We start from the raw sequence: 26,389 nt of genomic DNA on the forward strand, positions 1-26,389 counted from the left end.
GGATTGTTACCAGTCTATGTCTCACTAGAAGCCTATTACCTTTGTTGAGTCAGTCTGAAGCAATGGAAACAGCTACAAGCATGTTTGTGTCATAGCATTCCTTCCCAGTTCTGGACCTTAGCATCCAAAATATGGGTACTAGCATGAGTTTCCCTAAGCTTAATTTCCAGCTTAGGTCTGATATGCTGCCACCAATCAGGAATTTTCCAGGGCCTGATACCCTCTGGTCCCCCCAAAACCTTCCCTGGGGACCCCAAGAACCCAGATCACTTGGGTTCTTAAAACAAGGAGAAATAAACCATTCCCCCACCTCTCCCCCTCCCAGAATTTCCCTCCCTGGGCTATTCTGAGAGATACTGATCCAACCTCTTAAATCACCATACAGAGAAGCATCTCCCTTCCCTCTCACAAAGAGGCAAACAGATTCAAGGAAAACAGAGAGAGATTCTATCTCTCCCTCCTCCCGTCTCCCCCACCAGTCCTGGTGAGTTATCCCAATCCCCTGGGATAAAACAAGGGAAACAAGAAAAAAATCAATCAGGTTCTCTAAAAAGAAATCTTTTAATAAAAGAAAGAAAAAGTAAAGAATTATCTCTGTAACTTCAAGATGTAAATATACAGGGTCCTATAGCTTACAGATACCAGAGAGAGACTTTCCCCCCAGCACTAATACAAATCAAAATATTCCCAGCAATTACACATATAAAAGTTAACCAGGCAGATCCACAATTGCAAATAGAGTAAAACAATTAAAAATCCTAAACCGCCTGGTTTTTACCTTCTATTTGAAAAGAAACTTAGAGAGCCTGTAGTAATGTCTGGTCTCTCTCAGACCCCCCGAGAGAAGAACAAAGATGTCACACCCAAACTTCCCTCCACCCGAATTTAAAAGTATCTTGTCTTCTGATTGGTCTTCTGGTCAGGTGTCCAGTTTTCTGCTTGTAACCCTTTACAGGTATAAGAGACATTAACCCTTAACACTCTGTTTATGACAGTTTGCAGTCTTTTTTGTTTAAAATATCACCACATTCAATCCTCACTGGAATTTGCAGTCTGTTACTGTCTAATTTTTAAGTTCTCAGCCATTTTGACTTTATGAATTACACTCATACAGTAGCAAGATATGTAGCTATGCTATGCCAAAAGTCCTAGATTGTGTGATCTCAGAGATAACTCAACCAATCACCACCTTTACAGCTAATCTGCATGCAACAATTTCATTGGTTATAGGAGAGAGAGACTGCACACATGGTGGATTACTTGGCCTAACTGCTCAAAAAGCACCCACAAAACAACCAGAATATGCAATAACCCCAAACATACAGAGCCCCCCACCTTAGCTCACCCCCTTTCATTTGCTACCCACATTAATCTCCCAGCACAACACATACACACTTGCCTGCCCTCCCTCATACTTACCATAAAACAATAACTTGAGCAGCAAAGCCATGAGTCATCACTCATTTTATAATAAACATTACATATATATCCTCATCCTGGGGCACCCCTGGTTCCCAGAGAGTGGTGAAGTTCACTCATTCACCTTCATCAGCGGCTCTGTGACTCCCCCACCCACCGCTCCAGGACCAACGGGGTTCTGGGTTGTTTGTATACCTTCTCTTCTTCCCTTGGAGAGCAACAGAGATGCTGCATCTCCTACAGCTCTTGGAAGCTGACTCCCTGCAGCCAACTCTCTTCCCCAGCATACTGCCTACCCAGCCTCAGTGCATGTGTCTGGTCAGACCCAGCCAGGTGCAGGCTAACCTGGGCCTTCATTTTTGTTGCTCAAGCATGTTTGAGAGTCTCCTGGCCCAGGAATTACTCCCTCCCTCTTCCTTGGCTCAGCCCCAACCAGTGATCCATGTCTAAGGCACCTGAGTTAGTCAGAATTCTGGGGGCCAGTCTCCTTTCTGAAGCCTGCTGACAGGCTCCCTACTCCATGTTGCCAGGCAAACATTGTACTTCGTTAATTTTCCCAGTTGCTGCTTATCTAGCTCCTATCTGAGTTATTTCCTACCACCTACCAAATGGCAGTGGGCCTACACACCTAAAATTCCAGCAGCCCAGAACTCAGGGAACTCCCCTCCTGTATGCATGTGCGCGCGCACACACACACATACACGCACACATTGGATGTCAGAGGGAGAACATTTCTACTGGGCAACAGTTGCCTTTTTGAGCTTCCAAGGTGTTCCTCTAACCAGTGAGAAACAGACTGATTTTAAAAACCTATGGAAAATGTTCCAGATTCTTTTTAAATATATGAGAAAAAAAATACTAGGACAAGCTCTTCTCTGACGGAACTCCACTGAAGTTAATAGCATGACATCAGAATTTCATTTGGCCTACTCTGTCTATACAAAAAACTAAACAACTGGAGGAGAAACAAACAAACAGCCTCTGAAGTAAATATACTGATCTATCAAGAATGATCAAAGACAGAAAATAAAAGGGTTATAAATGCTTAGAAGAGGCAGAAAGCAAAAATAATACCAAGAAAACCCACCCCACATTCACAGGGGAAAAAAGGCAACGGGATGATAAAACACCGCCACAGTGCCTGCCTCCCTTTGATAACCACTAGGCAATAGCCAGGAGAATGGAGCAATGATCCCATAAACGGGGGAGATGCAAAAACTGAATGGAGGAGAAATTCTATCTGGACGTATGTCTACACAAGGAGCTAGGAGCGATATTCTCTAGCTCCCTTAGACATACGCTAGCGCTCACTGAGCTAGTGTGCTAAAAATAGCAGAGTAACCAGGATAGCGACAAGCAGCAGCATGAGCTAGCTGTACCAAGTTTGTACCCACAGGGTTCAGGAGAGTTTGCATTTGGCATGGCTAGCCTGTGCCACTGCTCCCTGTGCTACCTCATTTTCTGTGACAGGCATGGGATACAATGGCACAGGGAGACAAAGCAGGAGGAGGTGTCATTTTTCAGACATAGGCAATTATCTGTCATGCTGATCTCACCTGGGATCTCCTCAGCTGATAGGAACTTTGCAATTACACAAACAGCTTGAACCTGACAGTAGTTTTTTAGAGCTAGACATCAGCACAATCAGCTGGGTTCCACTTCTCCTACAACTGGAAGTGGTTAGGAGCAGCATGAAGATATTGGGTCCAGGGACTGGAATGAATCATCTGAATGACCCTCCTTAAAACTCCACAGGCAGATCATGTGCACAGTGGTTCAATAAAGAGGAGAAGCTAAAAGATTGTGAAATACATTCAACAGCTCTGCACACATGACATGATGGTGGGGTGAGGGGTCACGAAGGCTCCCAAAAGGCTTACACAGATATACATACACCAATGTTTTTCCTGGGGAGCAAGGATTGAGTATGAGAGAAACCATGAGGCTCACAGATTAGATTACCCAATCACAGTATTTTGTGACTTCAACGGAGCTACGACAATTTGCACCAGCTGAGGATCTGGTCCATTATCTTCTGGCTGGTTTAGATAGGGAACTTATACTGGTATAAAGTAGGATGTGGATTTAAACCTCTATAGTTAAATGCCTTGTGGCCAAAGACCAACCTGCTGCAGAGATGTCAGCTCACAGTTCATTCCTCACTCCTCAAACCAGCCAAGCTAGGAGAATTGCAATAGCAGTGTACAACCATCTGATCCAATGCCTAGAATAGTTTTGCCTTGTCCCAGGACAAACTACATCCAGCACATAGGCGGAGGTTTGACATAATGCAGAGACTTTGATTTGGAGGGGTGAGAAGAGAGGTAGTGAGCTGCAGAAATGGGGTAATCTTGAAGATGGTCTCAAACCCACAAAGAAAAAGGAGAAGTTCTTTCCCCCTTCCTACTAAATAAAAGGTAGTAGAATAAAACTGATCCCAGAAGCAATAAGGTAGAGGAAAAATTTAACCTATATATGACAAAACAATAAAAACGCAATGAAGTGAAGTGTATAAAAGCCTTAAAAAAAAGCCTTAATCCATGGCATTAAAAAAACATGGATAAAAACTGAGCGCAGGAAAAAAAATTAAAGAGGACAAAACACAAAGTGAGAGCAGATGCTCGGGAAACAATTTTTTCCACTGTAATAATCAGAAACATGAAAAACAGCCCACACCATGGCAAGGTTGTCGATACAAGAGTGTTGTAACCTTTTGAGACCAATGGCACAAAAGGAAAAGTGTTACATGCACAAAAGGAAAGCTGCTCTCCTAAATACTATGCACTGCAGTGGCATCCAGCTTCTTCACCCTCAGAGTATAACATGTCATTTCCCAAAGGTTAAGAGAACACAATCAATCCTTAGGGGTGGATTCTCAGCACTGTTCTATTCCCTTCATGGCACCCAGTTGGCACTAAGGGATAGGGTGACCAGATGTCCCGATTTTATAGGGACAGTCCTGATATTTGGGGCTTTTTCTTATATAGGCTCCTATTACTCCCTCCCCTCCCCCATCCTGATTTTTCACACTCGCTGTCTGGTCACCCTACTAAGGGAGCAGAACTACCCACAGGCAAGCACTCCCACCCCCTGCATGCTTGAAGTTGGCATAGCTAGTTCCTGTACTTTCCCTCACAAAGCCCTGGCACAAGGTATGTATCAGAGATGAGGAATGGCTACAGCATGTGCTAAACTGTACTGGGGCTGGGGCAGAGAATCAGAGGGAACAGTAACTGGTTGTGGGTTCTCAAAGCTTTATAGAATCCAAGACCAGACGGGACCATTGTGATCATCTGACCTATCAGATTCTCCTCTTCCCCCACCCCCCTCTCCTGGTTGGCTGTTGGGGGCAGGGGTGTTGTCCTTTGCTTGATGTTTACCTAGGCCAGGGGTGGGCAAACTTTTTGGCCTGAGGACCACATCAAGGTTCCAAAACTGTATGGGTGGCTGGATAGGGAAGGCTGTGCTTCCCCAAACAGCCTGGCCCCTGCCCCCTAACCCCTCCTCCCACTTCCCACCCCCTGACTGCCCCCCTTAGAACCCCCGACCCATCCAACCCCACCATGCCTTGTCCCTTAACCGCCCCCTCCTGGGACGTCCCGCCCCTAACCACCACCCCACCCCTTATCCAACCCCCCCCCCGCTCCCTGTCCCCTGACTGCCCTGATCCCTATCCTCACCCCCACCCCCGACAGGCCCCCCGGGACTCCCATGCCTCCTGCTCCCTGTTCCCTGACTGCCCCTTACCCTGCCCCCTTACCATGCCGCTCAGAGCACCAGGACTGGCAGCCGTGCTGCCTGGCCAGAGCCAGCCATGCCACTGCACAGTCTAGAGCACCAGGGCAGGCTGGCAGCTCTTGTAGCCACGCTGCCCGCCAGGAGCTCGCAGCCCTGCTGCCCAAAGCACTGGCAGCACGATGAGCTGAGGCTACAGAGGAGAGGGGACAGCAGGGGAGGGGCCGGGGGCTAGTTTCCCCAGCCGGGAGCTCAAGGGCCAGGCAGGATGGTCCCGCGGGCCGTAGTTTGCCCACCTCTGCCCTAGGCTCATAGTGCAACCTCCCTATCCTGTGATGCAGCAGGCAGCCAGTGGGGGAGCTGGTGAGCAGCTGGACCAGGGATGGGACAACAGCAGCTCAAACCACAGCCAACTCCTATCAGAGCTGCTCTTGCAGCCGCAGAGGAAAAGGGGGGAAGCAGTAGGGGAGGCGGTGCCCCTGCCTCGTCCCTGTAGTGAAGGGGATGATTCAAGCACTTCATTTGAAAACTGCTGCTGTGTACAGGTGAGGGAGACACATTTTCCATATATAACGAAAAACACATTTGGCAAGGATTGAGACCAATGATATTTAGTCTGTACATTTATGTAACTCATTACACACTGTATGTACCTACCTGGATTTACAATAAAATTTCCATCAATATCTCTAGGTGCTAGAGTATAAGAGTAATTAAAACATACGATGTCAGTAACACAAATCTACATAATGAAGTGCCCTACATCTCATATAGCACTTGCCTGCTAAAATCACCACCACCACCATACACTGTAACCATCTAAAAACCCTTAGTGCACTTCCTCCCCAAATGCTTGAAGAGAAAAGATGGGCTTACAGCTTGTCAAAAAGATTAACAAATTCAGTTTTTGGTGGATCAAATGGCAGATTTGAGGACCCCTTTTAGAAAATGCCCTCCTGGGAATCTCCCTGTCATTTAAACTAGGAAGTCTCCAGCTTGAACAGACCTGCTGTGGTACGACCTAATGAGAAAAGGAAATTTTCTCAGGTAACCAGAACCCAAATCACTGAGGGTCTTATAAGTCAAAAGCATCATCTGAAATAATGCACAGGCAGCCAAGGCAGATGATGGAACACTGACGGGTGCTACAGGTGCTCTAGGCGTGACACTCCACTGAACAAGAAGTCTCAGCAGTCTAGCCTTGAGGCAATAAAGACTGGAACCACATAGCCAAGCGAATCTCTCACAAGGTGCAGATGGTAAGAAAAGCGTTCCTGGCCACAGTTACTACCTGAGCATCCAGGATCTAGCTAGGTTCTTAAACTGCTAACCTATGTTGCAAATGGAAGCCTCACTCCCTCAGTGAAGGACACTGGTACAATTCTCACCAGCTCTCCTGGGTGCTTCCCCCAAACTACCAGCATTACACCTTAGTCATGATCCAGTCAGCCAGCCCCCGATCTTCTGCAAATACTAAGTCATTGGTGCTGACCCTCGAGTCAGGCCACAAAAGACAGAAACATAGAGATGAGCAGACACCACAGACCCCGGGCCCTGTTCTCCACTGCTTGGACCTTGCATAGTCTTTCACACCTGTGCAAAGTGAGTGCATAATGTTATCATTTGGATTTGGTAGCATTTTACACTCACTTTGCATAGGTACAAAAGACTGCATCAGATCCAAAGCAGTGGAAAATTGGGCCTTGTGTCAGTTTACTAGCTCTCCCAGAGGTCTTAATACATATTGAATAAGAGGGAAGACGTGACAAAAAACCCATTGTACTCCTCTGAAACAGAGGCCCCTTGGCAAAGGGTCCCCTGTCCTTTGCAAACAACTCTCATGTCAGGCCTGACAAACTCGTTATATCGAACACATGTCTGGCAGGATATTTATCCAGAAGGGATAACATGTATTGTAAAGCAGAGGTTCTCAAACTGTGGTCCGTGGACCACCAGTGGTCCGCAAGCTCCATTCAAGTGGTCCACAGATAGTTCCTCTCAGATGTTCATCTGGGCGGCCACACACAAGAGAATGAAGGGCCACCCACCTAATTAGTGGAGCCGCACAGGCATGGCTCCTCTAATTAGGTGCTTGAACCGTGGAGAAGATGCACATGTAAGTGAGGAGGTAGCCTTAGGGGGAATAGAGGGTAGGTGGGAGGGGGCAGTGGGGTGAGAAGAGGGGATGGGGGGAATTTGGAATGTGCAGGGCTGCAGCGACCAGAAAAAGAGGTGACTTTCCCCAGCTCCAGGGCTGCAGCTGCTGGGGAGAGATGGCCCTTCTTCCCAGCCTCAGCTCTGTGGCTGCTGTGGCGGGGGAGAGACCCCACTCCTTCCCAGCACCAGCTCGGGGGCTGCTGTGGTGGGGCAGAGAGGGCATATCCATCGCATTAGAAAGGTAAAACTACTGATATAACAATGTGAGTTGTGTGCTTTTATTTGTAGAACAAAAAAAGTTTATTTTTTTTTATATATATAGCACTTTTATCCAAAGTGCTTTACAATAGTTAGCTAATGATACAAACAACATTTGGAAAGATCATTAAGTGGTCCGCCGAGACCCTCAGCAATTTTCAAGTAGTCCGCGGGAAAAAAAAAAAGTTTGAGAACCAAAGCTCGTATCTTATTAAGACTCAATCATTACAAGATGCATCTACAGGCAATATTTAAGGAAAAATGTAACTATACTCAAAGTATGCTTTAAGGTCTTAGAGTAAAGGTTAGTTACCAAGGGTTAATGTCTCGGTGATAGCCCACTGAAGCAGGAAGGATTTGTCACCCTTGCTGGTGATGTGATGCAAGGCTCAGTTGTCTAGCTTTGCTCCATCCCTATACTATCAATGAAAAACCTTCAGAGACAACTGCAAACAATCAAAGACACTTGGAGGTAAAAAGGAACATTACAACAGACCAGGGATCACCCTGTCTTTGAACAAAAACAGGACTGTTTCAGTATAACACAGAAGAGGGACAGGCACTCTGGATCATTTGCTGAGGAGATATCTTGTGGAGCGGAGGGAGGAGCGTTTTCTTGAACGTTTGGATCAAAGTTTCTGTAAACCAGCCAGCTCTCCAACAGACTGAACTTCGGGGGGGGGGGGGGGGGAAATCTATTTCATTAAATAGGAAAGGTAACTATTAATATGTGCAGGCCCTAGTTTGCATTTTATGATTTTGTTTTGTACTGTAACCATTTGTTTCCATCACTATCTTGTTTCTAATTGAATCTCTAGTCTTCCTTAAATAAACCTTCTTTTTTTTTTATTACAAGTGCTGTTTGTTGTACGGGGGTGGTGGTTTAAGGTAGAACTAGTAAACTGGGGTACACTGCTTCTTTAGGGGTACAGGAGCGGGGATTTCCGCAAGTAGCCAGTGTCAGGGGCTAGGAATCACAGAGCAACACTGCAAAGGGACTTGCAACTAGAGCGCACCTATTGCTAACCTGCAAGGCAAAGACAGGACTGGCCTAGCCCGGAGGAGAGAGCTTGGCTAACTGGCGGGTGGATGTAGGGGGCTAACATCCAGCTACCACGGGCAAGGCTTCCTCTCACTAGAAGCAGGAGGAAACAAGGTGACTCACATTGCTAGATAACACAAGAACCACCACTACCCCACCATAGAGAGTGTTCATGGAATACGAGCAATTGCACAAAGTTGCCCTCTGAAAACCTCCCACCAAGAAATGAAAGAAACCACTCAAGAGCTCCTCCTCCTCTCCCCACTGGACCATGTCATGTCATGTTATGACCAAAAAAAGACAGTTGATAAATTTAAAGGCTCAGCATATCGTTTTATATACCACTCTAATCACTGCAGTATTTGAGCTCTTAACAAGAAAATTAGCCCGTTGTTTGCCATGGAGGAGAAGGATATCTGGGTTTTTGCAGGGGGACAGCTTGCTGTGTGGAGATGAGTTTTGCATTTGCACCTGACAGCTATGAACAATTCATAAAAGTTGTTTCAGGAATAGTTTGATTAAGCCATTAAAAGTAACAATAACTGAATCTAATAACCAATAAGTTTGATATCCTGAGTCTGTGTAGGGAATCATACCACAAGGTAGCATTGTTCTGTGACATCAAACTTTTTAGGCTGGAATACTGTTATTTAAAAATGGAAAGGCATAATGTTATGTTGATTTTTTTAACTGACTGATTTTAACAAATTCCAGTTTCTGATATACCTTCTTTATATAGTCATGTCCTGAAAGTTTATATTCTTTTCAACATAGAAAAGATAAATTATTGATGTTTTTCTGTTGCTTGGATGAGGTCCCTTTCAACCCTAATAATCTATGATATTTGTAAGGATTTTTTTTTAACCATGCAAGAAATTGGCTAACAGATTACAAAGGGGAACAGTCAAGCTGTCTACACACAAAGTATTGTCAAATGGGGGGGGGGGAAGAGAAATATATTTTTCATCCTATCAACTTCTTTCAGTTGCACTAGGTGTTTACTTATACCTGTAGTAGTTACACATTTCTCAGACAAAAAAGCAATTGTTAAGTTGTCCCTTTGATGGCCCTGATTCAGCTAGATACTTAAAGCATATGCCTAACTCAAAGCATTTGAGTTGCTCCATTGACTTAAGTGGGACTACTCATGTGTTTCAGGTTAGGCACATCTTCAAGTACTTTGCTGAACAGGGCCCAAAGTTACAACTGTTTAAAGGGAAAAGTTAGATAACTGCAATCCACAGAAGTAGGTCTAGGCCTGATTAAGAACACCATAGGCTTGGTCTACACCTACAACTCAGGTCGACCTAGCTACATTGCTCAGGGTTGTGACAAATTTCACACCCTGTGCGATGTAGCTAGGTTGACCTAACCCACACTTTAGGTGCAGCTAGGTCAAAAGTAGATTTCTTCAATCAACCTGATTTACTGCATTTGAGTGGATGGATTTACTATGGAGATGCAGAGCCCCTTCTGTTGCTGTAGTGTCTACACTGCAACGTTGCCATAGAGCGTGTAGCATACATATCTGTAGTGTTAAAGGATCTAATCACAATGCGAGAAGGAAGCAACAAAACAAAGCAAAAAAGCCACAGAATGGTAAAAGATTTTATTCAGGCCAAAAAGCATATAATCCTTTTTAAAATGTGGAAATCCAGCCTATGGGAGGCTAGCAAAACAAACCTTAGCAGGGAAAATGTGAACCAGAGATTAAGGCGGCTGTATATCAAAAAGAGAAAGCCTGACTTTTTCCCCTCTCCATTCTTGTCCAGTCATGTCTTTCTCTAGATGAAATATGGTAAATGACTTGTTTGAAAAATAATAGGAGGCCCACAGGATAGCCAGGATGTCCATTAAAATCACCAGTAGAAAAGGAGAAAAAAAATCACACAAGATAAGGTTATTTGAGAAAACTGTGATTTCTTTGCATTGATCATCAGAAATAATGATGAAACATCTACTTTGGGATTACTCTTTCCAAGTGAAGAAGAATAAGGCATTGCCAGAGAAACAGGTACAAAGACAATCTTGTAAAATTAAATGACAATAAATACACTATTTCTGTGGATAAACTAAGTACATGATGATGCCTAAAACTGTTCACTAGCAGATCAAGGGACATGATCATTCGCCTCTGTTCAACATTGGTGAGGCCTCATCTGGAGTACTGTGTCCAGTTTTGGGCCCCACACTACCAGAAGGATGTGAAAAAATTGGAAAGAGTACAGCGGAGGGCAACAAAAATGATAAGGGGGCTGGAGCACATGATTTATGAGGAGAGGCTGAGGGAACTGGGCTTGTTTAGTCTGCAGAAGAGAAGAATGAGGGGGGATTTGATAGCTGCTTTCAACTACCCTGAAAGGGGGTTCCAAAGAGGATGGATCTAGACTGTTCTCAGTGGTACCAGATGACAGAACAAGAAGTAATGGTCTCGAGTTGCAGCGAGGGAGGTTTAGGTTGGATATTAGGGAAAACTATTTCACTGGAAGGGTGGTGAAGCACTGGAATGGGTTACCTAGGGAGGCGGTGGAATCTCCTTCCTTAGAGATTTTTATGGTCAGGCTTGACAAAGCCCTGGCTGGGATGATTTAGTTGGGAATTGGTCCTACTTTGAGCAGGGGTTGGACTAGATGACCTCCTGAGGTCCCTTCCAACCCTGATATTCTGTGATTCTATGATTTGCTGCCTTCTCATGGCATGCCAGATTTCTAACCAGATTTTTCCAGTCCTTTGTTCCTGTATAACCCAATGTGGCTGGAATATTAGACTGGAAGAGTTTGCAACAAAAACAGTATGCAGCATTCTGGGTTTTTGAGTATATAAGCCATGGCTTCTCCACTTTGTCACCATTGGGGATTTCCCACCAGCAATGTGTTGGATGGAAACTTCTATTTTCATTGTCTTTGGGGAACAAAGTTTTTCACTTGCTGTGGCCCATGCAGTACAAGGAAGTCCCTCAGGCTACTGCTCAGGTGGGTCCACAGTCCTGGATCATCTAGACTTAAGGAACTAAACTCAGAAGCAGCTGTTTCTTGTGCCTCCACCACGTTCTTCTCTGATCTACACTTTTCTTCAGGAAAGTGCATGGTTACATGCATTTCAGATGGAGATATGGATGCTGCAGTAGCTGCCAGGTCACCTGCACTCTGACTGACTGGAACATCAGGCATCTCCTAACCACTCACATCCTCACTGGGGCTAGAAGGCTCACCGTGAACATTTGTGTCTATGTATCTCAGGAGAGCTCCTTCCTGCTTAGATACAAAAGCTTCCTTTGCTTGCTTTCTTTTCCTGAATGTTGCCCCAGAGGGACATTTTCTTCTTTCACTCATGACTGCCATTCTGTGCCAGCTATAGTGGCTTTCAACACTCAGTTGAAGGGGACAAATAAGCAGACTGGTAGCAGGGCCTGAGTGAGGGAAGATATCAGGGTCTTAAGGGCCTAACTGGCTCCTCTTACTTCAGTTGACTGTCTGTTCTCCTCAAGTGGGTTCAGGGAAGCAGCAGGAAACAAGAAGCTCCCTGAGAAGCTGGTGTTAATCAGTCCAGGCTCCTGGGAGTGCTAGAGGGATACATAAGAGGCTCCTCCTCCTCCTCTCTCTCCCTGCAGCTCCTGCTGCTTTGTTATTCCCTCTCACTTTTTCTCCTGCCTGCCTGTTATGTTTCTTGAATCCACCATCTCTGTGAATCTAGAGCAGAGAGAATACATATGCCCCAGCAGCAGACACAATTTTCTACACTCTGGGTCCTAGTGGTGCCCCACCACAGTCTGACACCTGAGGCGGCCACCTCAGTTCACCTCATGGTAAGGTCAGGCCTGGGAGTTTCACAACACACATTCACCACTGGAGGTTATTTGCATTGTCTCTCTCTGTAAAGGAACAATGACATCACCTCTCCTTTGGTTCTGCACACAGGAGCAAAATATATATATATATATATATATATATGTGGTATTGTGACCTATAAAACCTTGCTTGAAACAATTCCCTACGACTTGAGACCGTTTGGAATGGAAGGGATATATTGTTTTGACTTGATTAAAGCTGAAAAGTTGATTTGATATCCTGTTGTCAAGGAAACCAATTCACACACAAAAGAAAACAGTTGTGATGGTATCACTCAGACTATTCAAGTGACCTTAGGAGGGGGGCAGGGGAGAATAAAGGCTTCCGTTCCAAAGATCTGTATTCAACACGCTTCACCACTGTGAAAATACAGATCATTGCTCTTCATGCTTATTGGGAAGCTGTTTCCAATCTGAAAAGAGCAAAATGCCAGATCTTCTCCAAAGCCATCAGGTCAAATGCCTTGATTCTGGTCATATATGCACAGCTACCACATAACATTTGTTACCTGTATTCACAAGAACTGTAAGACTCAAACAGAAGAAGCTGTGAGGATGAGGAAGGAGTTTCATGCATTGGGTAGATCATAATAATACATGTGTGTGCGTGTACACACACACACACAGGCAGCCACCAGGGGCCCAAACATTTTCCTAGAACCACTAATTGAGCTTACATCAAGCCTGGTAACAGCATCCCACAGATTCTTTTTCCTGGGGGATTTCAAGAGTAGCATTTATTCTCTGCCAAACTCCTGGATCCCTGACAAAACAGGTTTCTCTCTAGGACACAGCCCAGAAACTGTCCCGCTATTGAACAACCTTCTCCTGGCCTTGTACAGTGTGACCAACAACCCCTTAATGACAACTTGCAAGGGAGTCTCAGGAATGTCCTGATTCTGGAATGTGCATTCTGATTCACCAAAGAATCAGAGAATCACAGGTTTATAAGGGACCCCCTGCCAAGACGTAGGATTTGTTGTGTCTAAACTATCCAAGACATATGGTTATCCAGTCTCCTTTTGAAAAGCTCCAACGAAGGCGCTTCCACAACCTTCCTAGCAGGTCTGTTCCACTATCCTACTGTTCTTACAGTTAGGAAGTTCTTCCTGAGAGTTATCTCACATTCTATATTTATGCATTTCGTTTTTCTTCCTTAAATGATGCACTTTAGATTTGTCTTTGATGAATTTCATTGAATGTCATGTGAGATTTTAAGTGAAAGCCGGGCCACACTGGTCCCTAATATTGTTGTCAAATGTATGTACAGATACTATGTAAAAAGTTTATATATATATATATATATATATATACACACACATACACACACTGAAAATATGTTCTTAGATGGAGAAACCGGTCTTCTGACACACAAGAGGTGTTTGTTCACCTGTCTCTCTGTTGGGATATTAAGTAAACACTGTAAGCTAACCTAATGGATACAATTTTCATTTGAAGTTATCAAAGAGATGTGAAGTCAACAAGACAGCTCCACACAGGAAAAACAAACCACGGATGGTTATACTGACTCTGGCTACAGACAATGAATTTTGAGGCTATAAGCAGTAGGCAAAGAAAACACTGCCTTATTCTACACCCACAGAGTAAATGGTCAGTGCATTTACATTTATGAAAACAGGATCTTAGCCAACCTTGGTTGAAATGCTGCAGAGGACTATGGAGGTAAGATAAATTTCTTTAGACAGGAGATTAACCTGTTAGTTAAATGTAGCATCTAGAAAGTGTTTTATGGTTTTGTTTGATATGTAACCATTTGTTTCCAATATGCTCACTCATTATCACCTGACTCTTGAATCTTTGTTAATAAACTTATTCTGGTTTGCACTATAAATGTATCTCAGTGCTGTGATACCAAGCAAGGTGCTTATCCTGAGTTTAGTAATTGAAGCTAGTGTGTACATTCTTCCTTTGGGGACAGCAGACCTGGTATTTCTGTGAGTATTTAGTGGATAAGGGGCTGAACACTACAGGGGAATGCTTCAAAGGGACTCAGGGACTGGGGTGCACCCATTGTTAACCTGCAAGGCAAAGTAAGGGCTGGCAGAAAAGAGTGCTTAGATGGCTAATAGGCTGGTGGTGTCAGGGAGCTGACACCCAGTTAAGCACAAGTAAGACTCTTTCATGTTGGAGATGGGGTGGAGGTGATAACAAGGTGACTCACAGTCCTGGATATCCTGAGAACCATCACATATAGGAAAGAAACCTCTGTGCTGCTAGTACTAGATGTCTCTGCAGCCTTCAGCACCATTAGTCAGACAGAGCTGAAGACACATGCAAGACCTTGCAGAGGTAAACAGGGCAGCAGTGTGCTGGATCCACTCATTCCTATTAGCCAGACCCCAGAGAGACAGGATATATCTACATATCATCTTATGTGCAGTCTAACAAGGCTTAGTGCTTTCTCTCATCCTCCAACATCTACAAGAGACTACTCAGGGAGACTGTGACTCATGTGCAACCAGTTCATTTTTCTTCTGACACTGTTCTGCCATCACCAATGCCTGAAGGAACGGGTAAGCCAATGAGTGAAAAGCAGAGAGCTCTAGATTAATGTATTAAAAACAGATGTGATACTAATAAGAATAGGGAAAACATACTGAGGAACTAATGCCAATGCTCTATCATCACCATTGTTTAAAGGCACAAGACTACAGATCTTCGGAATAATATGAAGCCTCAGAGTCATGCTCAGTCCATTACTACCACAAACAAATGCAAATTGCCACAGTGGCAGTGAACATCTTTTTCTATTTCTGACTGGCCAGGACACTATATCATTTCCTCTCAGATGAGGATCTAGTTACTGACAGCCATGATATCATTCCTCTTGGTTTTATCTCTGCAAGACACTTTGCCTAGGGATGAATGTGACTGCCACACGAAGGATGTGATTGGTACAGCAAATACCTCAGACAACAAAGGCTGACACAACAACATTACACCACTGCTCTGGGAATTGCATTCTCCTCCCATTCAATTTAGAACTTGAGTTTTAAGTCCTGGCCTAGTCTACAAAGCCATATGGACTGTATTATATTGGTAGGGGAAGTAGAAGTGGGTGGCAACCTGGGCAGCAGTGACCATGAACTGGTTGAGTTCAGGATCTTCACAAAAGGAAGAAAGGAGACTAGCAAAATACAGACCCTGGACTTCAGAAAAGCAGACTTTGACTCCATTAGGGAACTGATGGGCAGGATGCTTATGGGAAGGGGGTAGGTTTAGAAGATAAAATAAAAAAAGAGCAAGTTAAAAATCACTTAGAAAAGTTAGATGCCTGCAAGTCACCAGGGCCTGATGAAATGCATCCTAGAATACTCAAGGAGTTAACAGAGGAGGTATCTGAGCCTCTAGCTATTATCTTTGGAAAGTCATGGGAGATGGGAGAGATTCCAGAAGACTGGAAAAGGGAAAATATAGTGCCCATCTATAAAAAGGGAAATAAAAACAACCCAGGAAACTACAGACCAGTTAGTTTAATTTCTGTGCCAGGGAAGATAATGGAGCAAGAAATTAAAGAAATCATCTGCAAGCACTTGGAAGGTGGTAAGGTGATAGGGAATAGCCAGCATGGATTTGTAAAGAACAAATCGTGTCAAACCAATCTGATAGCTTTCTTTGATAGGATAACGAGCCTTGTGGATAAGGGAGAAGAGGTGGATGTGATATACCTAGACTTTAGTAAGGCATTTGATACGGTCTCGCATGATATCCTTATCGATAAACTAGGCAAATACAATTTAGATGGGGCTACTATAAGGTGGGTGCATAACTGGCTGGAAAACCATACTCAGAGAGTAGTTATTAATGGCTCTCAATCCTGCTGGAAAGGTATAACAAGTGGGGTTCTGCCGGGGTCTGTTTTGGGACTGGCTCTGTTCAATATCATCAACGACTTAGATGTTGGCATAGAAAGTACGCTTATTAAGTTTGCGGACGATACCAAACTGGGAGGGATTACAACTGCTTTGGAGGACAGGGTCAAAATTCAAAATGATCTGGACAAATTGGAGAAATGGTCTGAGGTAAACTGGATGAAGTTCAATAAAGACAAATGCAAAGTGCTCCACTTAAGAAGGAACAATCAGTTTCACACATACAGGATGGGAAGAGACTGTCTTGAAAGGAGTATGGCAGAAAGAGATCTAGGGGTCATAGTGGACCACAAGCTAAATATGAGTCAACAGTGTGATACTGTTGCAAAAAAAGCAAACGTGTTTCTGGGATGCATTAACAGGTGTGTTGTAAACAAGACACGAGAAGTCATTCTTTCGCGCTACTCTGTGCTGGTTAGGCCTCAACTGGAGTATTGTGTCCAGTTCTGGGCACCGCATTTCAAGAAAGATGTGGAGAAATTGGAGAGGGTCCAGAGAAGAGCAACAAGAATGATTAAAGGTCTTGAGAACATGACCTATGAAGGAAGCCTGAAAGAATTGGGTTTGTTTAGTTTGGAAAAGAGAAGACTGAGAGGGGACATGATAGAAGTTTTCAGGTATCTAAAAGGGTGTCATCAGGAGGAGGGAGAAAACTTGTTCACCTTAGCCTCTAATGATAGAACAAGAAGCAATGGGCTTAAACTGCAGCAAGGGAAATTTAGGTTGGACATTAGGAGAAAGTACCTAACTGTCAGGGTAGTTAAACACTGGAATAAATTGCCTAGGGAGGTTGTGGAATCTCCATCTCTGGAGATATTTAAGAGTAGGTTAGATAAATGTCTATCAGGGATGGTCTAGACAGTATTTGGTCCTGCCATGAGGGCAGGGGACTGGACTTGATGACCTCTCGAGGTCCCTTCCAGTCCTAGAGTCTATGAATCTATGAATCCCCTGGGAGGCTAATATGAGGCGGCAAGGAGTCCAGGAGAGCTGGCTGTAGTCTAAAAAAGCCTTATTGAGGGTGCAGGAACAAACCATCCCAATGTGCAGAAAGAATAGCAAATATGGCAGGTGACCAGCTTGGCTTAACTGTGAAATCTTTGGTGAGCTTAAACACAAAAAAGAAGCTTACAAGAAGTGGAAACTTGAACAGATGACTAGGGAGGACTATAAAAATATTGCTCAAGCATTCAGGGGTATAATCAGGAAGGCCAAAACACAAGTGTAGTTGCAGCTAGCAAGGAATGTTAAGCATAATAAGAAAGGTTTCTACAGGTATGTTAGCAACAAGAAAAAGGTAATGGAAAGTGTGGGACCCTCAATGAATGGGGGAGGCATCCTAGTCACAGATGATGTGGAAAAAACTGAAGTACTCAATGCTTTTTTTACCTTGATCTTCACAGACAAGGTCAGCCCCCACACTGCTGTCCTGGGCAACATAGTATGGGGAGAAGGTGAGCAGCCCTCAGTGGTGAAAGAACAGGTTAAGGACTATTTAGAAAAGCTGAACATGCACAAGTCCATGGGTCCAGATCTAATGCATCCAAGGGTGCTGAGGGAGTTGGTGGATGTGATTGCAGAGCCATTGGCCATTATCTTTGAAAACTCGTAGCGATCAGTGGAGGTCCCGAACAATTTTAAAAAAGGCAAATATCATACCCATCTTTAAAAAAGGGAAGAAGGAGAACCTGGGGAACTATAGATCGTCAGCCTCACCTCAGTCCCCGGAAAAATCATGGAGCAGGTCCTCAAGGAATCAATTCTGAAGCACTTAGAGGAAAGGAAAGTGATCAGAAACAGTCAGCATGGATTCACCAAGGGCAAGTCATGCCTGACTAACCTAACTACCTTCTATGAGGAGATAACTGGGTCTGTGGATGAGGGGCAAGCAGTGGATGTGTTATTCCTTGACTTTAGCAAAGCTTTTGATACGGTCTCCCACAGTATTCTTGCCAGCAAGTTAAAAAGTATGGATTGGATGAATGGACTATAAGGTAGATAGAAAGCTGGCTGGACTGTCGGGCTCAATGAGTAGTGATCAACAGCTCGATGTCTAGTTGGCAGCCGGTATCAAGCAGAGCGCCCCAGCGGTTGGTCCTGGAGCCGGTTTTGTTTAACATCTTTATTAATGATCTGGATGATGGGATGGATTGCACCCTCAGCAAATTCAGAGATGACACTAAGCTGGGGGGACAGATAGACACGCTCTAGGGTCCAGAGTGACCTAGACAAATTGAAGGATTGGGCCAAAATAAATCTGATGAAGTTCAGTAAGGATAAGTGCAGAGTCCTGCACTTAGGACGGAAGAATCCCATGCACCAATACAGGCTGGGGCCTGGCTGGCTAAGCGGCAGATCTGCAGAAAAGGACCTGGGGATTACAGTGAATGAGAAACTCGATACGAGTCAACAGTGTGCCCTTGTTGCCATGAAGGCTGTCAAGGTTCCTTCCGCACTCTGAACTCTAGGGTACAGATGTGGAGACCTGCATGAGAACCTCTAAGCTTAACTACCATCATAGATCTGGTTTTGCTGCCACCACACAAATTATTTATGAGTCATTTGGGAAACTCTGTCTACCTTCCCCCCAGAATATTTCCCTCCCAAGTACTGTAACCCTTCCCTGGGTAGCCTTGAGAGACTCCTCCACCAATTCCCTGGTGAACACCGATCCAAACCCTTGGATCTTAAAACAAGGAGAAATTAATTATTCCCCCTCCTTTCCCCCTACTAATTCCTGGTGAGTCCAGATCCAATCCCCTTGGATCTTAAAACAAGGAAAAATCAATCAGGTTCTTAAAAAGAAGGCTTTTAATTAAAGAAAGAAAGGTAAAAATTATCTCTGTAAAATCAGGATGGAAAATAACTTTACAGGGTAATCAGATTCATAGAGCCCAGAGGAATCCCCTCAAGCCTTAGGTTCAAAGTTACAGCAAACAGAGGTAAACCCTCTTAGCAAAAGAAACATTTAAAAGTTGAGAAAACAAAGATAAAACTAACATGCCTTGCCTGGCTGTTACTTACAAGTCTGAAATATGGAAGACTGGTTCAGAAAGATTTGGAGAGCATGGATTGATGTCTGGTCCCTCTTAGTCCCAAGAGCGAACAACCCCCAAAACAAAAAGCACACAAACAAAAGCCTTCCCCCTACCATGATTTGAAAGTATCTTGTCCCCTTATTGGTCCTTTGGGTCAGGTGTCAGCCAGGTTGCCTGAGCTTCTTAACTCTTTTGGTGTGTCTGGCCAGGAGGGATTTTATAGTATTGTACACAGGAGGGCTGTTATCCTTCCCTTTATAGTTATGACAAAGGCTAACGTCATATTGAGCTGCGTTACTAGGAGCGTTGCCAGCAGATTGAGGGAAGTGATTATTCCCCTTTATTTGGCACTGCTGAGGCCACATCTGGAGTATTGTGTCCAGTTTTGGGGCCCCACTACAGAAAGGATGTGGACAAATTGGAGAGAGAGTCCAGTGGAGGGCGACGAAAATGATCAGGGGGCTGGAACACATGACTTATGAGGAGAGGCTCAGGGAACTGGGCTTATTTAGTCTGCAGAAGAGAAGAGTAAGAGCAGATTTGACAGCAGCCTTCAACTACCTGAAGGAGAATTCCAAAGAGGATGGGGCTCGGCTGTTCTCAGTGGTGGCAGATGACAAAACAAGAAGCAATGGTCTCAAGTTGCAGTGGGGGAGGTCTAGGCTGGATATTAGGAAACACTATTTCACTAGGAGGGTGGTGAAGCATTGGAATGCATTAGCTAGGGAGGTGGTGGAATCTCCATCCTTAGAGGTTTTTAAGGCCCAGCTTGACAAAGCCCTGGCTGGGATGATTTAGTTGGGAATTGGTCCTGCTTTGAGCAGGGGTTGGACTAGATGACCTCCTGCAGTCTCTTCCAATCCTGATATTATATGATCTTGCAGACCACCTCATCCTCTGCCATCTGCAGACATAGTTGTGGGATGACACAGTTGCAAAGACCCTGATTTAGACTGTCAGACATAGGGAGTGGAGTTTTTTTTTATTTTTTTATATATTTTTTAGCAATGAGACCTCCATTAGGTCTGAACCTTAACTCTTTGATAAAGCCTTACTGCAGGAATAACAGCCAAATCATATATATATATATATATATATATATATATATATATATACACACACACCTCTGAACTTCTGGGGAACAGGGAAGAAAAAAACCTTTCAGGACTATTTATGCTTTCTTTGTTTGCAGTGTTGTTATAGCCACATTGGTTCCAGGATATGAGGGAGACAAGATGGGCAAGGTAATATCTTTTATTGGACCAATATCTGCTGGTGAGAGAGACAAGCTTTCAATCTCAACAGAGCTCTTCATCAGGTCTGGGAAAGGTAATCAGAGTATCACAGCTACATACAAGGTGGAAGAGATTGGTAAGCAAAAGAAGTTAAAACATGTTGCAAGAAACCATTCAAAATGAAGTGGGCAATTGAGACCTCGGTAGTCATAGGACAAAAGGGAATTAGTGTGTTACAGATTGTTGTAATGAGACATAAAACCAGTGTCTCTGTTGAGTCCATGCTTTCTTTGTAATTCTTGGTCAGTATTTATATATCAAAGTAATAAGCACATTGGAAATACCAAGGATAGAGAGAACCTGGAAGTCATTATTTCCACTCAGGATAGAAACAAATGGAAGGCAAACTGCAGTTCCAGCACTATTATAACAATGCAAAACTTGTACTACCAATGTGGGATTCAAAGAAATGTGAAATTATTGAGTTTAGGGAAGTCCCTGTGTACTGTTCCTGAGGTGTAGTCCCTCCTCAGCACTAGTGAGAGGTTAACTACAGCTGGAGGACAGTGGAAAGAAGTGTGCAATTTTTACTTTTTACTTCATGGTATTTTAAAAATGGATATTTTTGTACAGATATCTAGTGAGAGTTTTTAACTCAAATTCACAGTATTTTGCAAATGTAATTTTTTCTTAAATTAAATTAAATTTTGATGAACGTTTCCTTGTCTCACAGTGAAAACTCAAAATCACATAGGTGACCGGCACGTAAACTGAAGCAACTTTAAAGGCACTTCCTCCCCTCATCAGTTCAATGTTCACATGAGAGACGAGATATATTTTCCTTTGTGCTGCTGCTACCAACACCCTTATTTTACCAGGTTGGTAGCTTTGTAAAGGCCTGAGAAAGACTGAGTTCTAGGCAGAATTGTCTGTATGTTCAATGTTAGGACTCGTTTATATGGAGACACTCAAGAAAGGGAAGGTGAATCAACTAAAGGTGTGAAGTCGATGCACATCAGTGTGTTAACTTCCATCTGGATGCTTTTATTCAGGAGCAAAGTGGCATTAGTTCACTGTCACTTAGTCCTGGTCTACATTGCGGGGTGGGGGGAGGGAAATCGATCTAAGTTATGCAACTTCAACTATGTGAATAACATAGCTGAAGTTGACGTACTTTGACCCACTCACCATGGTGTCTTCACTGCAGTGAGTCGACTGCTGCCGCTCCCCCGTTGACTCTGCCTGCACCTCTCATGGTGCTGGAGTACAGGAGTCGACGGGAGAGGGCTCAGGGGTCGATTTATCGCGTCTAGACTAGACGCGATAAATCAATCCCAGCTGGATTGATTGCTGCCCACTGATCCGGCAGGTAGCGTAGACATACCTTAAGTTGCAAACCAACAAGGAAACTGTAGCAACAACAAACAGAATAAAGGAAGAGTATTGCTGGCTTACCCACAAACAGGTCCATACTCCGTGATCAGTTTTGTATGGTTTTCCCAAAAGCCCTGAGTAAAGAGAAGGAGAGTTATCACAGTATTATCATCAACTCTATATAGTATAACCAGGACATCAGAGATCCTAGAATGCAGGGTTACCAACATTTGTGATATCTGGTGTTTTTCTTAAATCTCAGCTCCTGGAGTAATGTTACTATATGAGAACCTCAGCGTTCATTTAAGAAAAAACACCACCACCAACAACAACTTTCTCCAGGTTGCGGAAAGACACTTGAAAATGTGAGCTCTAAGAGCTCAAAAACGCAAATACAAGACCAAAGAAAATTAAAAAAAATTTAAGCCAATCTTGTGATTTTGGGGCCTGACTCATAATCTTTGTATGTTTGTGGTTGGAAATGCGGAAAATGGAGAAACTAATAGAGAGTAGGAATATGACTTATTCATTGCACACAAGAGAAATAAAGGAAGCATTATAAAAAATAAATAAAAAATCCCTGCTTGGTTTGAGTTTAATGCTAAGTAGTCACTGAGGATAAACAGAAAAATTAAACGGCTTTATTTTAACAGACTAATTTTGAATTTTTACTTTTTGTGTTTAACTCTCATAATTGAAGAAAATTGGTATCCATTTAGATAACGAAATTTGTCATTATACTAAATTGTCACCATGCTACATAAATACAATTTGAGTAGCAGGAGGGGAGGTATATAAAGTGCTTCCCCAAAAAGTGAATAAACAAACATCCCTCCTAGGGTGACCAGATGTTAAGGGGAAAATATTGGGACCACCACGGTGGGGTTTTTTGTTTTGTTTTGGTTTGGTTTTTTAATATTAAAACACTCACCCATCCAGGAGTTCGGCGGAGAGCCCTTCGGTCGCGGACGGTCTTTGGTGGTATTTCGGCGGAGAGTAATAAAACTTGCCACCAAAGACAGAGGCACCCGCCGCCGAAATACCGCCGAAGACCGTGCACAACTGAAGGACTCTCCGGCGAATTGCCGCCAAAGTCCAGGAAACAAAATATTGGGACAAATGGTGTCCTGAACGTACTCTGGTTGGGATGCGGGACAAACTCCTCAAAATCGGGACAGTCCCAATTTTATCGGGATGTCTGGTCACCCTAATCCCTCCCATGATTAAGACAAAACTACAGTATTCAGAAAATCATAAATATTGTATTTATCACTTAGATAGGGAAAGTAACTGCATTATGACCTTGCTAATCTTCATTTCTATAATTCATGGGCTATGTCGATTCTCAGCCAAGATTCACTAGCAAAATGGTGCACTGAGGTCTCAGATGAAGACTTTGCTATTTTACAACTTACTGTGGAATATTGGCTAACACAGTATGAAATATAAATAATTAAAATTAAACCATAGACAACATAAATGTATGAAACACAATGTAATGCAGTGTCTGTGCTTTGTTGTTGCTTGTTTGCACTGAAATAATTAAAAAAATCTGGCAGTTGGCAAGGGATCTCCCATTTAATAGAGCAAATTAAATATTTTTTTCTACTAGAGATAAAATTAAATACAATTCTTTCTAATAGAGTTTTTTGAATTATTAAAGTGAATCCACTGTTGAACTTTTTATTTTTTTAATCGCTGGGTTTTTAACATGTGATTTGTTCCATGGAACTGAGTTACCACCAATTTGGCAATCATCTGTTTATTTGTGTTCTAATTATGTAACAGAAAGATAGAGTAAAAATATCAACAAGTATAATGACTTTAGATTTTAAAAAACATAATGATGAGAGGAAATGAAATTTTAAAAGGGACAATTTAGGCTGGATGTCAGGAAAATCTTCCTGAGCCATGAGATGAGTGAGGTAATATCTTTTATTGGACCAACTTCTGCTGGTGAGAGAGACAAGCTTTCGAGCCACACACAGCTCTTCTACAGGTCGAGGGAAAGAATTTCCAGCCTTACAGCAAAATGCAAAATGAAAAAGGTTGTTTAGCTTATGTACTTAGCACATATTGTAAAAGACCATTCAAGGTAGAGTGGCTAGAAAGCTTATCTCATCACTAGCAGAAGTTGGTCCAATAAAAGATATTAGCTCACTCACCTTGTCTCTCTAACATACTGGGACCCACACAGCCCACGACTACACTATGTAGAACAATGGAAGAGATAGGAAAGTGTTTCTGCCAGAAAGAGCTCTATTACCCTGTCAACTAGCACTGATTCAGTCTTCACTGGCAGGGCTCCAATAAACACTAAAGCTTAGGTCCCCTGGCACAACTCCCAAACAAGGCGTGTGGTGGAAACACCACCTTGTCCTTCCCCTTAAGTGAATCCTGCCTGAAGCACAGTAAGCCTTGCAGGTGAGGGCAGGGCCGGCGCTTCCATTTAGGTGACCTAGGCGGTCGCCTAGGGCGCTAGGATTTGGTGGGGCGGCATTTTACCACCCTCGGCGGCAATTTGGCGGCGGGGGGGAGGTCCTTCCGCGCTCCGAGTCTTTGGCGGCAATTCTGCGGCGGGTCCTTCATTCGCTCCGGGACCTGCTGCCAAAGTGCCCCGAAGACCGGGAGCCACGGAAGGACCCCCCAACCACAGAATTGCCACCAACAACCAGGAGCGCGGAAGAACCCCCACCTAGGGCACCAAAAACCCTGGCACCGCTCCTGGGTGAAGGGAGGTACATTTGCAACTTCTTTGCACCCGTTAAGGTGAATTTGGCCCTAAGAGGTATTATTGCAGGGCTGCCCAGGATTGTAACTGCAATAATAGTCTGCACATATACCATGACTGAGCATCTACAAACCACTGAGCAGCTGTTTTACAAAGAAACTGAGGCAGAAAGCTTTAGCTGAATAGCCAAATGCCACACGCTGTATCAGTGGCAGAGCTAAGATTAAAATTTAGGAGCTCTACGTCCTAGTCATGTACTCAGTGCATTACCTACTGCTATAGCAGCAGCTGAAGAACAATGGGGAGTGATGGAGTGGAGGAAGTGAAATGCTACAGTTTTTCAGGAACCAGAAGGGAAATGTAGCATAGAGTATGCCATTTTTAATGATACCTAAGTGCATGAGTGTTGACCTTGAAGTTACCACTTTAAATAATGTGTCACAATATCTAATTGTACAAAAGTGGGCAGCTATGCTGTTCCAAGTTAGAAAAATCATTTCTCCTTTCTCGTTTTCTGAAAGGCTGCAGAATGTGACTGATCACAAATATCACCTCAGGAAAAGGTTTTTAAATTGCACTTGGCCCTCCCAATTAGCTGCCTTCCTACTGATGGGCCATTATCAAAGAGATAACACATGCATGCAAGCTGAAGGATTCCTTTCCTGAGGAAGGCATATTTAGCAGCAACTGGTACACCATGGAAACCGCAGCTGAAGTGGTTTAACTGCCTGAAACCCAGAAAGCTTTTTCTTTACATGGTTTGTGCCAGTTTCCCTACAGGATGTTTGCATTCTCTCCTTTCTTTGACTGATTGTAAGTTATCAAATGTATCTGTGTACAAAACAACTCATAGGGCCAAATTCTGCTCTCAGACACACACAGGTAGAACTCCTGCTGAAGGAAATGAGAATTACAGCTGTGTCAGCAGAATGTGGCCACTAGGAACCACCTTTAAGAGATTTCATGTTAAGATTTCAGACTGCAGCACATAAATCAGGGAAATCAGAAAGGAAAAAGTGGACTCAAGTATCCATTTTTAAAAGTGGATTCTCCCTGTCAAGGCTGAATCTCTATTCTGTCACTTTGAGTACAGAACATGGGGGCCCAAAAGGATTCTAAAAATTAATACTTGCCACTCCAGGCTTGTATTAAACTCCCAAGGTTACAGCGGCAAGTATTAATTTTTAGAATCCTTGTGGGCCCCCACCTTCTGTACTCAAAGTGACAGAATGGGGATTCACACTGCCACCATGTCAAGGCTGAATCCCCACTCTGTCACTTTGAGTACAGAAGGTGGGGGCCCACATGGATTTTGACACAGAGCAGCAATGCTATAAGTAGGAACGCTGTGTAAGGTTTGAACCAGGTATAAAAAGTATCTTCCATACCTAGAAGAAATTATTTGGATGGGGACTGTTTATTTAGACACAATCAGATTTATTTCTTATTTTGGCTTGTGGATCTCCTCTGTGCTAACCCCTAATGCTTTTGTTTGCTTGTAACCTTTAAGGTGAACCCCCAAGAAAGCTAGTTTGGGTGCTTAATTTTTGGAATTGCTCTTTTATAAAATCTAGCAAAAGCCTAAGTTCCAGATGTATTTTTTTCCTTTTTGTTTTTAATAAAATTTACCTTTTTTAAGAACAGGATTGGATTTTTGGTG

At 43.5% G+C, this 26,389-nt stretch overlaps 1 protein-coding gene across 3 annotated transcripts in view; it reads right to left on the reverse strand.

The window, feature by feature from the left end:
• Positions 1–26,389, reverse strand: part of TBXAS1 (thromboxane A synthase 1) — a 369,109-nt gene that overhangs the window by 225,253 nt on the left and 117,467 nt on the right. For all 3 annotated transcript variants that reach the window (XM_050945812.1, XM_050945821.1, XM_050945802.1), the window contains one exon: positions 22,080–22,132. In XM_050945812.1, the coding sequence (XP_050801769.1) occupies positions 22,080–22,132 (53 nt within the window). The remainder of the gene's footprint in view (positions 1–22,079; positions 22,133–26,389) is intronic.

The sequence above is a fragment of the Gopherus flavomarginatus genome, chromosome 1 (genome assembly GCF_025201925.1).
Source record: "Gopherus flavomarginatus isolate rGopFla2 chromosome 1, rGopFla2.mat.asm, whole genome shotgun sequence".
Taxonomy (NCBI): domain Eukaryota; kingdom Metazoa; phylum Chordata; order Testudines; family Testudinidae; genus Gopherus; species Gopherus flavomarginatus.